Raw genomic sequence first — 13,350 nt, 5'->3', positions numbered from 1 at the left:
ATGTGGTCCTACTCTGGCCAGAGTGGGACCATATGACACTGTCAGTGTTAATTTAACTCTGGTGATTTTACTGTGCACTACATTAATTGATATGATAAAAACTTTTGAAAAAACACTATGTAGTTCAGCAGTAAATCATGCTCAGTGTGTTTATGGTGCACAAGTTTTCCAAAGTTCATGGATTGCACAGTTTATGTTTATAGATTAAAATATTTCTGTACTTGTTTTAAATGAGTGAAATTGTTGATTATTTTTGTGTTTCTGAGAGCCTAATATTTGTATGCTATATGTGCCTTGTGATTTGAGTGGTGATATTTTCAAAAAACTGAGACATGCGATTAATTTTTAGATTTTTTTTCTTAATCGCCTGACAGCAGTAGTTTTTAATAAACTAGTTGAATTTGAGATAATTTGGAAGGCTGGCTCGATCTCAGATAAAAGAGCTGATCGACCACATTTGTATTGTAAGTAACTGGTGAAAAACAGGCAGTTTCATAGAGTGAAGTTTGTAGATTTTAACACAAAAAGACAAAAGGGCGTTGGTAACAGATTGTTACTGTGTATCAGCCAGTTCAAGTTTTAGTTTTAGAACTGGCACTGGAAGAGGAAAAAGTGAAAATTAGTAATGTTGTGGTTTCTGCAGGTACATTTTAAGAATTGATTGATTGCAGAAACTGCAGTCATAGTGTAGGTTCACTGACATTTAAATGAACCATTTTGCACACCGAGTTTATATAGAGAACTGACATCCATTTCCTCCATTTGCCCGACAGCAGCTGAAGCACATCAATCTTGTCAACCTGTTGGAGGTCTTCAGGAGAAAACGGCGGCTCCACTTGGTGTTTGAATTCTGTGAGCAGACAGTCCTAAACGAGCTGGACAGACACCCAAAAGGGTAAGTCTGGGGTAGCATAGTGGTTTAGAAGTGTCACATGTTGTTATTAGCTGCCATGTAACCTACTGAACTGTTATGATCCCGAGGCTCCCCAGGGGTTTCCCCAGAGATCAAATTTAGTACTGATAAATATGTACTTTAAGCAGTGTCATCCATAGAGTGCACAAATAAAGGATGGTAGTGAGTCTTTGTTTGCTTATGAAATGGTTAAAATGACCCGAACGCAGGCTGAAACAAGAGCAAACAGATTTCTGACGTCCACCAATCCGGATCCGGATCACCTCCAAAATTCAGTGAGATCTTCCATGGCCTAATTATCTGTGGTGCACATGTGGTCAAAATCCATGAAATAGTTTTGAAGTAATCCTTCAAAGCCTAGATAAAGGGAAAATCATGATCCAGAATCCGGATCTGGATCACCTCCAAAATTCAATCGAGTCTTCCATGGCCTAGTATGTATCCATGGTGAAAATTTGGTGAGAATCCATGAAGTAGTTTTGATGTAATCCTTCAAAGCCTATATAACGTGAAACTTGATGGAATATCCAACATCATATAAAGGTTTAAAAGCACTATTTCCTTGGGGAAAGTTCACAGACAACTTCAGCTGATGGTTCGCATGAATCGTGACAATATTTTGTTGTTTTTTTTATCGTCAAGAAAACAGCTAAGACGTTATTTATTATTGTGTAAAAAATAAAATAAAAAGCACTCATCATACAAATACAACAGTAAATATTTATTTATTTTTAATAAAAAAAATCAGTTTGTGGAATGTTTTTTTTTTCAGATGATATTTTTCCTAGTCTCTAATGCCTATGAAGCTGCAGGAAATGGCTTCATTGGTATTTTATTCTATCTATCTATCTATCTATCTATCTATCTATCTATCTATCTATCTATCTATCTATCTATCTATCTATCTATCTATCTATCTATCTATCTATCTATCTATCTATCTATCTATCTATCTATCTATCTATCTATCTATCTATCTATCTATCTATCTATCTATCTATCTATCTATCTATCTATCTATCTATCTATCTATCTATCTATCTATCTATCTATCTATCTATCTATCTATCTATCTATCTATCTATCTATCTATCTATCTATCTATCTATCTATCTATCTATCTATCTATCTATCTATCTATCTATCTATCTATCTATCTATCTATCTATCTATCTATCTATCGTTTGAACATACTTTCTCATTTAGTTGAATTATTTCTAAACAGGTGTTATTTTTTCAGAATTCATCATATTAACATACTTTGTACAAATACAGTAAAAAAATACGGCAATATGATATAGAAATCACTATATTTTCAGTGAAAGTTCCTACTCTGTGACAGCACAGTGGCGGAAATGTAAGCGTACTTGTCTTCCAAGCAAAACATCCCAGTTTCCAAGCTGCCAGAGGCCAAGGCTGTGTTACAAAAACTAGATCAACATGTGGCTCCCATTTCAAACCTCCTGTGGTGGCCTTAAGCAGAATGGGAGTAACAAAACGTGACTGAAACTTCAGTAAGTAACAGCTGCATTTAAATTGTACAGAAATGTTTCGTGATAATGTTAATTTAGCAAAAGAAAAAAATGTTGGATTTACACATTTAAAATGTAAATAATTGTAAATCACAACACCTTTATACCATAAAATTTACAGGTTGTTCTGTAAAGGTATTTAGGTATTTTTGCTGTATTTTTTTTTTTATTTGTATTTTTTTACAGAATCATTCTGATAACCACAGCTAGCATTTTTTTGCCATTTAAAAACAGCTGTTTTTGTTCTTTTCTTTTTTAAACATTGTGGTTCGTTGTAGCCTATGAGGAATTCTTCAAAGCATATCTATCTATCTATCTATCTATCTATCTATCTATCTATCTATCTATCTATCTATCTATCTATCTATCTATCTATCTGTCTGTCTGTCTGTCTGTCTGTCTGTCTGTCTGTCTGTCTGTCTGTCTGTCTGTCTGTCTGTCTGTCTGTCTGCATTTACTTTGTAATTCAGTCATATACCAACGTGGAAAGTGCATACTTACACAAACGCCAAACAGTCTCTGAAACTTTCAAATTAATACTGTGTAATTCGCATGTTCCCACACAAATGTACACATTATTGTTAAAGGAACTCCACAAGATACTGGTTATTGATTGTCATGGGATGTTGCGCAAAGTTTATAACACGTTAAAAGAATCCACAGCAACTCAGAGAACAGTATGGCAATGAGCAGCAGGAACTAATGTTTGAATGAGATGTTGAAGTATCTCTGCTGTCAGCACACACTTCTTTAATCTGTGGTTGCAAAAGAAAGGAAAGCATGGTTTCAGTCATGAAAAATTGCACAACCCACACACGTCACGATGTGTATCTGCTGGCAGACTAAAGGGTTTCCTTTCCCACAAGACTGTGCAGCAGAAATTTCAGCTACTTGTGCAAACAAACACACTGTTGCTAGTAGAAACAGGCCAAATAAGGTCATCCAGGTGACAAGAGGGCTTGAGACCAGAGGATCCTTGGTTCAAACCCCAGCCTGACTTGGAAAATCACTAAGGGCCCTTGGGCAAGGTCCTTAATCCCCTAGTTGCTCCCCGTGTGTAGTGAGCGCCTTGTATGACAGCACCTTGACATCAGGGTGAATGTGAGGCATTATTTGTAAAGCGCTTTGAGCGTCTGATGCAGATGGAAAAGCGCTGTATAAATGCAGTCCATTTGCATCCCCACTTTTTAAACTTTTCAGTGACAAATGTTACAGAGTGATTTTAATAAGATGTGTGTGGCTCCTTTCACAGTAATCAGTGTTCCTCTGTGCTTTTGTTCTCCACAGTGTACCCGAGGCTCAGCTGAAAAGCATCGTATGGCAGACTCTGCAGGCTGTTAACTTCTGCCACAAACATAATGTTGGTACATTTTTGAATATGGCATTTAATGTAGATTAATATATACAGTGAGGAAAATAAGTGCTTGAACATCCTGTGATTTTGCAAGTTCTCCCACTTAGAAATCATGGAGGGGTCTGAAATTTTCATCTTAGGTGCATTTCAAGGTCCTGGAGTGGCCTGGCCAGTCTCCAGACCTGAACTCAATAGAAAATCTTTGGATGGAGCTGAAACTCCAAACCTGAAAGATCTGGAGAAGATCTGTATGGAGGAGTGGACCAAAATCCCTGCTGCAGTGTGTGCAAACCTGGTGAAAAACTACAAGAAACATTTGACCTCTGTAATTGCAAACAAAGTCTACTGTACCAAATATTAACATTGATTTTAACAGGTGTTCAAATACTTATTTGCAGCATGCACCTAAGATGAAAATTTCAGACCCCTCCATGATTTCTAAGTGGGAGAACTTGCAAAATCGTAGGGTGTTCAAATACTTATTTTCCTCACTGTATTTGAGTTTCATTTCCATATCCTGTATTTGGACATTGACAGAGTGTTATTATTACTGTTTGTCACTCTTAGACTTGACAGCAAATGAGAAATACAAGCTCATTATTTGATTTCAGCAAGCTTTAATTTTTCAACACCCTACTAAAATAAGCTGTCAATTTCCAAATATATATAGAGATATATTCAGACCTAACTGTATACTGGGCCTCAGGCAAGAACCACTTGTACTAACAGATTAATTCAGGACTTTATTCATTTTCTTTAATTGCTTATCCCAATGGTCACTGGGCAAGAAGAGGGGTTCATTTTATCAAAGGTCCATGTATAGACAGAGAAACCCACACATTGACAATTACAGTCAATGATTAGAGTCACCAGTTCAACAAACCTCCATGTCTTTGGAAAGGAGAGGAAGACAGAACCCACATGAACACAGGGAGAACCTGCAAACTCCACACAGAAAGGTCCGAGGAAGAAGTGATCCTACGACCTTTTTGCTGTGATGCAACAGTGCTAAACACTAAGCCATAAGGTGCAGACTGGCACTCACTATCACCTGGCAAAGTTTGATCCGGATCTGATCCAGGTTGTGTATTTAGTGGACATTTGAATTTAATATTCAAAAGCCTATTTGGTGTACATTTTGCATTATATCTCAGTCAAAAGTACCTCAATTACTCTCATTTATGACAGTGAGGCGTAAACTGGCACTCTCAGTAAGTAGACTATTTGCATCTGATCCACATTGCAGATTTAGTGGATATTTAATTTTAACATTGAAAAGCCCTTTTGATCTACATGTTGTATTATATTTTAGCTTATGAAAAGTCACTTGTAACAGGACTTTAACCTTGAATTTTTTTCCAAGGTAAAAATTTGTGGAATTGGAAACTAGTGTTCCGAGCTCCTCACCCTTAGAGATAGGGTGAGGAGCTTGGAGTCGAGCCGCTGCTCCTCCACGTCGAAAGGAGTCAGTTGAGGTGGCTCGGGCATCTTTTCCGGATGCCCCCTGGACGCCTCACTGGAGAGGTGTTCCGGGCACATCCCACTGGGAGGAGGCCCCGGGGAAGACCCAGGACACGCTGGAGGGACTACATCTCTCGGCTGGCTTGGGAACGCCTTGGGGTTCCCCCGGAGGAGCTGGGAGAGGTGTGTGTGGATGGGGAGGTCTGGGCGGCTTTGCTTGAGCTGCTGCCCCCGCGACCCGACTCCGGATAAAGCGGAAAAAAATGGATGGATGGATGGATGGAAACTAGTGTTGGTGGAGGTTTATGCTCTATAAGAGCGGTGCTCTAGTTATGTTCATATTATCTTGTTTAACTCTGCAATGTGAATTGTAATACAGTTCTAAATTTATTAATACAGCCTAATGATACTAATTTAAGTTAGGATGACCATAGATTTTCCTTTATTAGTTCCACAATGTGGAAATTTGCAAGAGTCACAAAGCTAACTCCCATGGCTCCACATGAGTATGTCAGACTGATGTGGGAGGCATTAAACCCCCCTGTCTCCCTCTAGACGAGTGAAGAGAATTAGGTACCTGAAGGTTCACAGGGTAAGAAGCAGTGTTGTCTGATTTGTCCCAAGGTTCAGAACAAGTGCATGTGGGTGACACCCACTAAGGCTGCAGACATCAAAAAAGTCCCAATTCAAAGTTTCAATTCAATTTATTTCAATTTATTTAATTTAGATAGTACCAAATCATAACAAAGTTTCCTCAAGGCGCTTCATACAAGTAAGGTCTAACCTTACCAACCCCAAGAGCAAGCACACAGGCGACAGGAGTAAGGAAAAACTCCCTCTGATGACTTGAGGAAGAAACCTCAAGCAGACCAGACTCAAAGGGGTGACCCTGTGCTGGGCCATGCTACCGACACAATTGATAATACAAATATACAGGAAGTTTACAAAGTATTCTTCCATGAGGCCATTGTTTTCTTAACTAGTGTTACTCTTTGTGCCTTTTTATTACTTTTTCAGAGTAGTAGGTAAAGGTTAATCAAAGATTACATATGTATCAGTTTTAAAATTCTGTAAACTTGTATTATTGACACTTGCCACATTATTTGTCTGCACCTAATAATGAATGTTTTCTACAACCTAACATTATAGAGACAGGTAGTAAAACAGTAACAGTGGTGACAAAGGTTAATTTCAGTTTGAACGGGGGGGGGGTAAAAATTAAAGTTCCTCCTATTTCGGGCAAAAAATATCCAACTTACTCATTGCACTAACAGGATCAACAAGGGATAGTTTGGACCATCTGCTTTATCACCTTATGTGGCAGAAGACATCATATGTTGGTCTTGTTTTTATTTTTTCTTCCTGCTTAGGCCCTCTGTCAGAGCTTTCTTTGAGCCAGTCTTTTTGTAAAAACCCAAATCATCAGAATTTTCCTCTGCTATGTTTGATTTAATTCCATTTTTGTTAGGGTGACCCAGGAGCTGACAGATAGAGCCCAAAATGCAAACACAACCTGAAAACAGAACAGCCTTTTACAGTTTATTTTGGGTGAGATGTAGGCAGGCTTGGCTGGAGTTGTCTAATAGCAGAGGACAGGAACAGCTGGGCAGGGTAGGCAAAGGAGTTGAATATGGGTGGATCAGTCATGACAGATCTGAAGCACAGAGAGAACAGGTAAGCAGAGGTTTCAGGAAAACACCACCAAAAATACAAATCTTCAGAGATGAGGCCTAGATGTCAGTACCACAATGGAGACTGAAAGATCTAGCAACATCTCGATCTCTGAGCCGTGGTTAAATCCTGCAGAGGCTTGATTGCAGATTGGTTGCAGGTGAACACAGACAGCAGCTGCCGAGGATCAGATGGGCAGGGTGGAGGAGGAAACACAAAGTCCCCGCCCAGCAACACAGAGACAGACTTATACAAACATGACATCACACCAGGGAACTAAAACAACAAGAGACACAAGGAAAGCAAAGCAAAAGTGCCCTAACAAGTTTCCTTTTTTAAAAATTAATTACTTTACTTAAATTTTCACCCTTAATTTCAGTTTCTTGTCTCATCGCATTTTTTAAAAAACAGCATACATTTTTCACACAACATATGTTTTTGCATACAACATTTGAATATACGCATCAGGTGTGTTTTTGTAAATGTTATTACATAACTAGTCTGTGCAAAAAGAGTATATAATTATCCTTCTAAACATCTGTTAAATGTTATCAGTAATACACAAAACAATCATCTTCTGGCATTTACATATCATCATAATATGTTAGCAAATTCAAATTCAAATTTTAGTAATTTGTATAGCGCCAACTCACGACGTGGTCGCCTCAAGGTGCTTCACACAACACAAAAAACAGAGCAACATGAATCAAATGATTAAAAAAACCACAAGAAAAGAATAAAAACATAAAAGATAAAAAGAATAAAAGAAAACCCACAATCACATAAAATACTAACGATAAAACGGCGTTAAATGAGTCTTCAATCTGGACTTAAAATCTCCAGTCTGACTGCTGTATCCATGCTGGAAGATCGTTCCACAGAGCCGGGGCACGATAGGAAAAGGCTCTGTGACCCGCAGACTTTTTACTCACCCTAGGAACACACAGCAGTCCTGCACCCTGTGAACGCAAGGCCAGAGCTGGTACGTAGGGCTTAACCATGTCAGCCAGGTAGGGAGGTGCCAGTCCGTGAACAATTTTATAGGCCAGTAACTGCATCTTAAAATCCGACCTCAAAGAGACAGGAAGCCAATGAAGGGATGCCAGAATGGGTGTAATATGCAGGGATGAGATTTTTCCGCGGATCCGCGGATTTGACAGTCCCGGGGGTCGATTTTGTGAAACATCCAAATCCTTTGAGAAAATTTTTGGGGGGAGGTAATAATGCAAAAAAAAATTAATGCCAGGAGTACCTTTGTTTAATAAAATTGTCATCTATTCAGAACACTGAGTGGTCTTTGTTTGTTATCGTCGACGCAGCAAGTTCGATCAGTCCGTCAGTCAGCCGAACACGGAAGTAACGCTGTGCTGATCAGTGACCAGTATGAAGTAGGTGCACAATGAGCATGTAGTGTAAGGGAAGTAACTGTGTAGTCTTTCAACTTTCAATATTCGGTAGTTTTCCCTCCAACAAATCATAAAAACCGAGACGGAATTGAAACGCAGTTGAAGCGGTTACTTACGCACGTTTTCATTGGTTATTACAGAGCTTATGACCAATCAGCGCAAAGGTTATATATGCGTTTCTCCCGCCCTTTCTTCGGTGTTGCAAATGCAAAATGGCGAAATTAATTCCAAGAGGCGAACAATCCGCGGTCCTAGAAATTGATAAAGAGGTGAAGAACAAGTTCCGATGGGCATGGCTGGACAAAACAGTGACATTAACTGTGAAAATAGGCAGGAAAGAGGAGCGCATAACAGAGAAAGTGGGTGATTACATAGGCAAATGTGACCTTCCCCGGAAAGCACAATGTCTGTATTGTTTGGATCTAATCGCATATGGATCCCGTGGATAGAGTTGATAGAGTTGTCAGCTTGGCGGTGAGTGAGCAATACTTAAAATATACATGTAGGAATGAGTTGTGAAGTGTGATTATTGGATGTGTGCGTGACCTATAATATTGATTGTAAAGTAATGTTTTCTCGATTGGTTCCCCACCCATTAAGGTAATGATTGTTTATTTTGATGCATGTTCTTAGCCCAATTTTTTTACAGGTTTGGACTTTGATTTTTTTTCCCAGATTTTTTCATTTCATTTGAATTTTAGAGGGATATGTTTATAATGAGTAGTAAGGGTTTACAGTTTGAATTATAGATATGAACACCTGGCATTTATAGTAGTTTTTAATATCATTTTAGTGCAATTTACATGTTTTAAAACAGCAAAAATGCCTGGCCAGGGCTCCGCCCTCGATCCGCCGGGGCCTGTGGCCCCTGGACCCTGGCTTATTTTCCTCTGAAAATCGAATTTGCCAATCTCATCCCTGAATATGGTCAAACCTTCTGCTTTGTGTCAGAAGTCTGGCAGCAGCATTTTGAACTAATTGAAGACCCCTAATGCTGGACTGCGGTAAACCAGAAAATAGAACATTGCAGTAGTCGAATCTGGAAGTGATAAATTCATGCATCAGAGTCTCAGCATCAGCCATAGTCAGGATGGGACGAATCTTCGCTATATTTCACAGATGGAAGAAAGCAGTCCTCGTAATGTCTCTAATGTGGGGGGTCAAAGAACGACGTAGGATCAAAAATTACCCCAAGGTTAGCACATTGCTTGTCTTTGGTACACCACATCAAGAATTATCTTGTTCTTTGTGAGAGTTGCCATACCACAGTGAACAACTCAAATTTGGCTTTGTGAAGCTCCAGCTCCAGTGTTTTGGTATGTATATTTATTGACCGTGTTCTCTTGCTTTTGGTGGTCCTCTTACACTACTGTCTGTCTTCATATACAGTAAGCCATTGTCATTGAGGGAATATAAGCCGCTGCCTCTGTCATTGTATCATGCTGCATGAATCCTGATCCTGTCTGCGTGCTTTGCAGTGCATCCATCGTGATGTAAAGCCAGAGAACATCCTCCTCACCAAAGCTGGAGTCATCAAGCTCTGTGACTTTGGCTTCGCCCGTATTCTGAGTAAGTCATCCAGTGAGTGAGTGCGCTTATGTGCATTTAACCTTAATGTTTCTCTCATGCCTAATTCAACAAGGAGCACGCACGAGCACCTGCTGATGGCCTCCTCACATAGGAAGGCAACTCAGCTGGTTCGTGTGTCTCTGTTTACCTTTCAGGCCTTAGGTTACAGTGTTATTTGACCATACATTCATGTGCGGTCACTCAGGCTGTGCTGTAATCCTCTTCATTACAGTGAATCATCTTATTTAGTGTTCATTATTCAGTGTCTGTCAGTACAAGATCTGACCACCTGTCCTCCTGTTGCCGTTTGTCATCAGCAGGTCCAGAGGATGAATACACAGACTATGTAGCAACCCGCTGGTACCGTGCTCCCGAGCTGCTGGTTGGCGATACTCAGTACGGGCCCCCCGTTGACGTGTGGGCGCTGGGATGTGTATTTGCTGAGCTGCTTAATGGGAATCCACTCTGGCCTGGAAAGTCTGATGTTGACCAGCTCTACCTCATCAGAAAAACACTCGGTATACTGATAACGTTCTTATCCACATGTAATCCACCACAGCCTACACATGACAGATGATTTTGTCATCAGTTACTACATTCCCCTTTAGAAGTACTGGAACATCAAGTCTAATTTATTTATTTTTGCTGTACTCCAGAGACATCTGGGTTTGGGATCACAAGTTTGAACATGAGAAGCAGCTTAGATTGTCTTTTGTTTAATTTCCTGGTATTTACTTAAAGCACACACTTGAAGCATGTGGCTAAAAGGTTTGGTTGCTCCTGTTAGGGGTCGCCACAACAGGTCAACTGTTTCTATCTCACCCTGTCCTCTGCGTCTTCCTCTGTCACACCAACCTCCTGCATGTCCTCAGTCAGCATGTCCATGAACCTCCTCTTTGGCCTCGCTCTTCTCCTGCCTGGTGGCCCAAACCATCTCAGTCTCCGACTTTGTCTCCAAATTGTCTGACCTGTACTGCCCTTCTGATATTTTCATTTCTAATCCTGTCCATCCTTGTTACTCCCAAAGAAATTTGCAGCATCTTCAGCGCTGCCTCCTGTCTTTTTGTTAGTGCCACCATCTCTAAGCCATAGAGCATAGCTGGTGTCAGGACACGAGGTGGCTTGACACAGAAAGCGGTAGGAGGCAAATGCAGACTCTCGGGCATGATGGTTTGAGTCAAAAGGCTTTATCCGGGTTACTTGCAAATGGTTCACTACACAGGGAAACAGTCAGTGTAGCAGAGGTATAAGGCAGGTAACAGGCTGAGGCGAGATCGAAAAACGAGCAGAGCTCAAACACAGTGGCAATGAGGAGTACAACAGACAGAGGCAAAGTCAAAAAATGAGCAAGGTTCAGGGATTCAGCAAGGCGGAGATCGATTAACATATGCAAGGTCAAAAATACTAAGCAGAACAGGACTGTCATGTGAGGCTGGAAAGTGCAAAAATATAACAATCTGGCAGTGAGCTGTGTGGGCTTAAGTAGGGAACAAGTTAATCAAGGTGTGATGAGGTGCAGCTGTGTAGAAGGCTCTGGAAGGGGGCGTGACCAGGGAAGACGAAGGTAAGTGCAAGGGAATGCAGTGAGAAAAAAGCAAAGTGAACTGTGGCAAGATAAATAAGTGGCAGAAAAACCAACAGTGCAAACGTGACATGCTTGAAAAACCATAATAAACGTGAACAAAACAAAAGGGCAAAACTAAGAACTAAAGTGGCGAGTCAAAAAGTGGAAAACAAGAAAACTAATTATTATAACTAAAACTAGAGTGGACCTGATACAGAAAAGTGAATACAGTAAAGTGGCAAAACAAACTATTGGTTAAACAGAGAATAAATGCTGAACAGAAAGCACAACCGGTGACTACATAATAAAGCAATGAATAACTGACACACAATAAACGATAACAGAAAATAAAACCCAAGACTAACAGAACACAACCTGACAATAAGACACTGAAGATAAATAAAGCAAAACCAGAGAATAAATAACTACTACAGAAGCTCATGAATAAATGAATGAAAAATGAATAAATTAATGTATTGCAACGTTTGTAAGAGGTGTCATTTTATTTAAAGCGGCAATTCATTTTGAAGTTATTAATTCCGACCAGACTCTGTCTCAGCAGAGAGCCGCGCAGTGTTTGGAGCTCTGCCAAAGGAACGGAGGACGATTCTCTTTTGTTGACTGCAACAAGACATGAGTCCCAGTTAACGACTTTAATACACACAAAAATGACTCATGATATTTTAATGGCTTTGAGAGGGGTTAAGAAGCGGACTTACCGCTTCTGAACAGCAGCAAATCAAAGAGCCACGAGCCATTGAATCGAAGAATTGTTTCATTGATTCACGCTTCAAACTGGAGTCGCGCTGCAGAAACAGTTGATTACAGACCTGTTACGCTGTATTGAAAATAAGCGTAACAGTCCCAAATAAGTGTAACAGTCCAAAATTATATTGTAACAGGCCATAACGCAAGTTTGCGCTAGCTAGACCCCGGGGTATACAATGACAATAAAGGATCTTCTTTTTCACTCCGTGTGTGGTGGTCAGTGGAATTTAACATGGCAGTGGCAGCGTCTGCTGCTTCCTGGCCAGTGTTTTATCAACGTTGTCTCTGTATTTCCCATTTTGTCATGGATTTCTGGTATATGAACAACCTGGTGCTTTTCAGCCTCTCACACAGATGTCATGTGGCATGGCAATGAGTGAAGTTTATTGATTAGTGTTTGGAACATGACCAAAACACTCACCACATCCTGGCGACGCTGTGGTGCTGTGAGACGTGTTTGTGGCAAATAGTTGTGAGTTGGGTGGTGAGTGTTACACGCAACTCGAAACAGCACAAACACACCATCTGTGCTTTACTGTGCAGGAGGCCATTGATCTTATCTTCCAACATGAGGAAGTAAATACATGGGAGTTGGAGATAAGCAATGTAATTCTTAATCTCTACATGCTCTTCCTGTTGAAAGGTTTTATTTAATTCAGACTCAAATAATATTTTAGCCCTGTTCAAACCTTTATTGGCAAAATTTTTACAAATATACACTTATATTTGATGAAATTTAGTTAGATTTGTACCATGTTCTGTCCTGAGTGCAGACTCAGCATCACTGTAGAATTTACATAAGTGTTCGTTCCATGTCTGTGGGTGTCCTGCACCCTGGTTTCCTTCCACTATCAAAACATACATGTGTGGTTGAGCTCGAGAGGATTGTCTCGCCAATCATCATAAGAATATTCACCCAGTTTGAAACATAAGACTAGAAGCTGGTGTGGTGCTGAGGTGTGATCCACATCAGGATGCAGCAGCATGTACACTCTTCTCTCTCAAGTCTACATAGAGTATTTAGAATTTTTTTATAATGGCAGAAGTAGGGCGTATACACAGTTTTATTTTCCTATCATGTTCTCACTGACAGCTGCACATATCACACTTTG

The 13,350-nt window shown here is 40.0% G+C and overlaps 1 protein-coding gene across 3 annotated transcripts in view; it reads left to right on the top strand.

Annotated features, from left to right (window-relative positions):
- LOC117508769 (cyclin-dependent kinase-like 1) overlaps positions 1 to 13,350 on the top strand; it is a 47,680-nt gene that overhangs the window by 8,521 nt on the left and 25,809 nt on the right. The window contains exons 3-6 of one of the 3 annotated variants that reach the window (XM_034168601.1): positions 774 to 895; positions 3,733 to 3,805; positions 9,816 to 9,906; positions 10,227 to 10,424. In XM_034168601.1, coding sequence (XP_034024492.1) covers positions 774 to 895; positions 3,733 to 3,805; positions 9,816 to 9,906; positions 10,227 to 10,424 — 484 coding nt within the window. Of the gene's footprint in view, positions 1 to 773; positions 896 to 3,732; positions 3,806 to 9,815; positions 9,919 to 10,223; positions 10,425 to 13,350 lie in introns of all 3 variants that reach the window. The other 2 variants (XM_034168600.1, XM_034168599.1) reach the window with 2 other exon arrangements.

The sequence above is a fragment of the Thalassophryne amazonica genome, chromosome 4, assembly GCF_902500255.1.
Source record: "Thalassophryne amazonica chromosome 4, fThaAma1.1, whole genome shotgun sequence".
Classification (NCBI taxonomy): Eukaryota; Metazoa; Chordata; class Actinopteri; order Batrachoidiformes; family Batrachoididae; genus Thalassophryne; species Thalassophryne amazonica.
The sequence above is the reverse complement of the archived record's forward strand: the minus strand, read 5'-3'. Positions and strand labels throughout refer to the sequence as shown.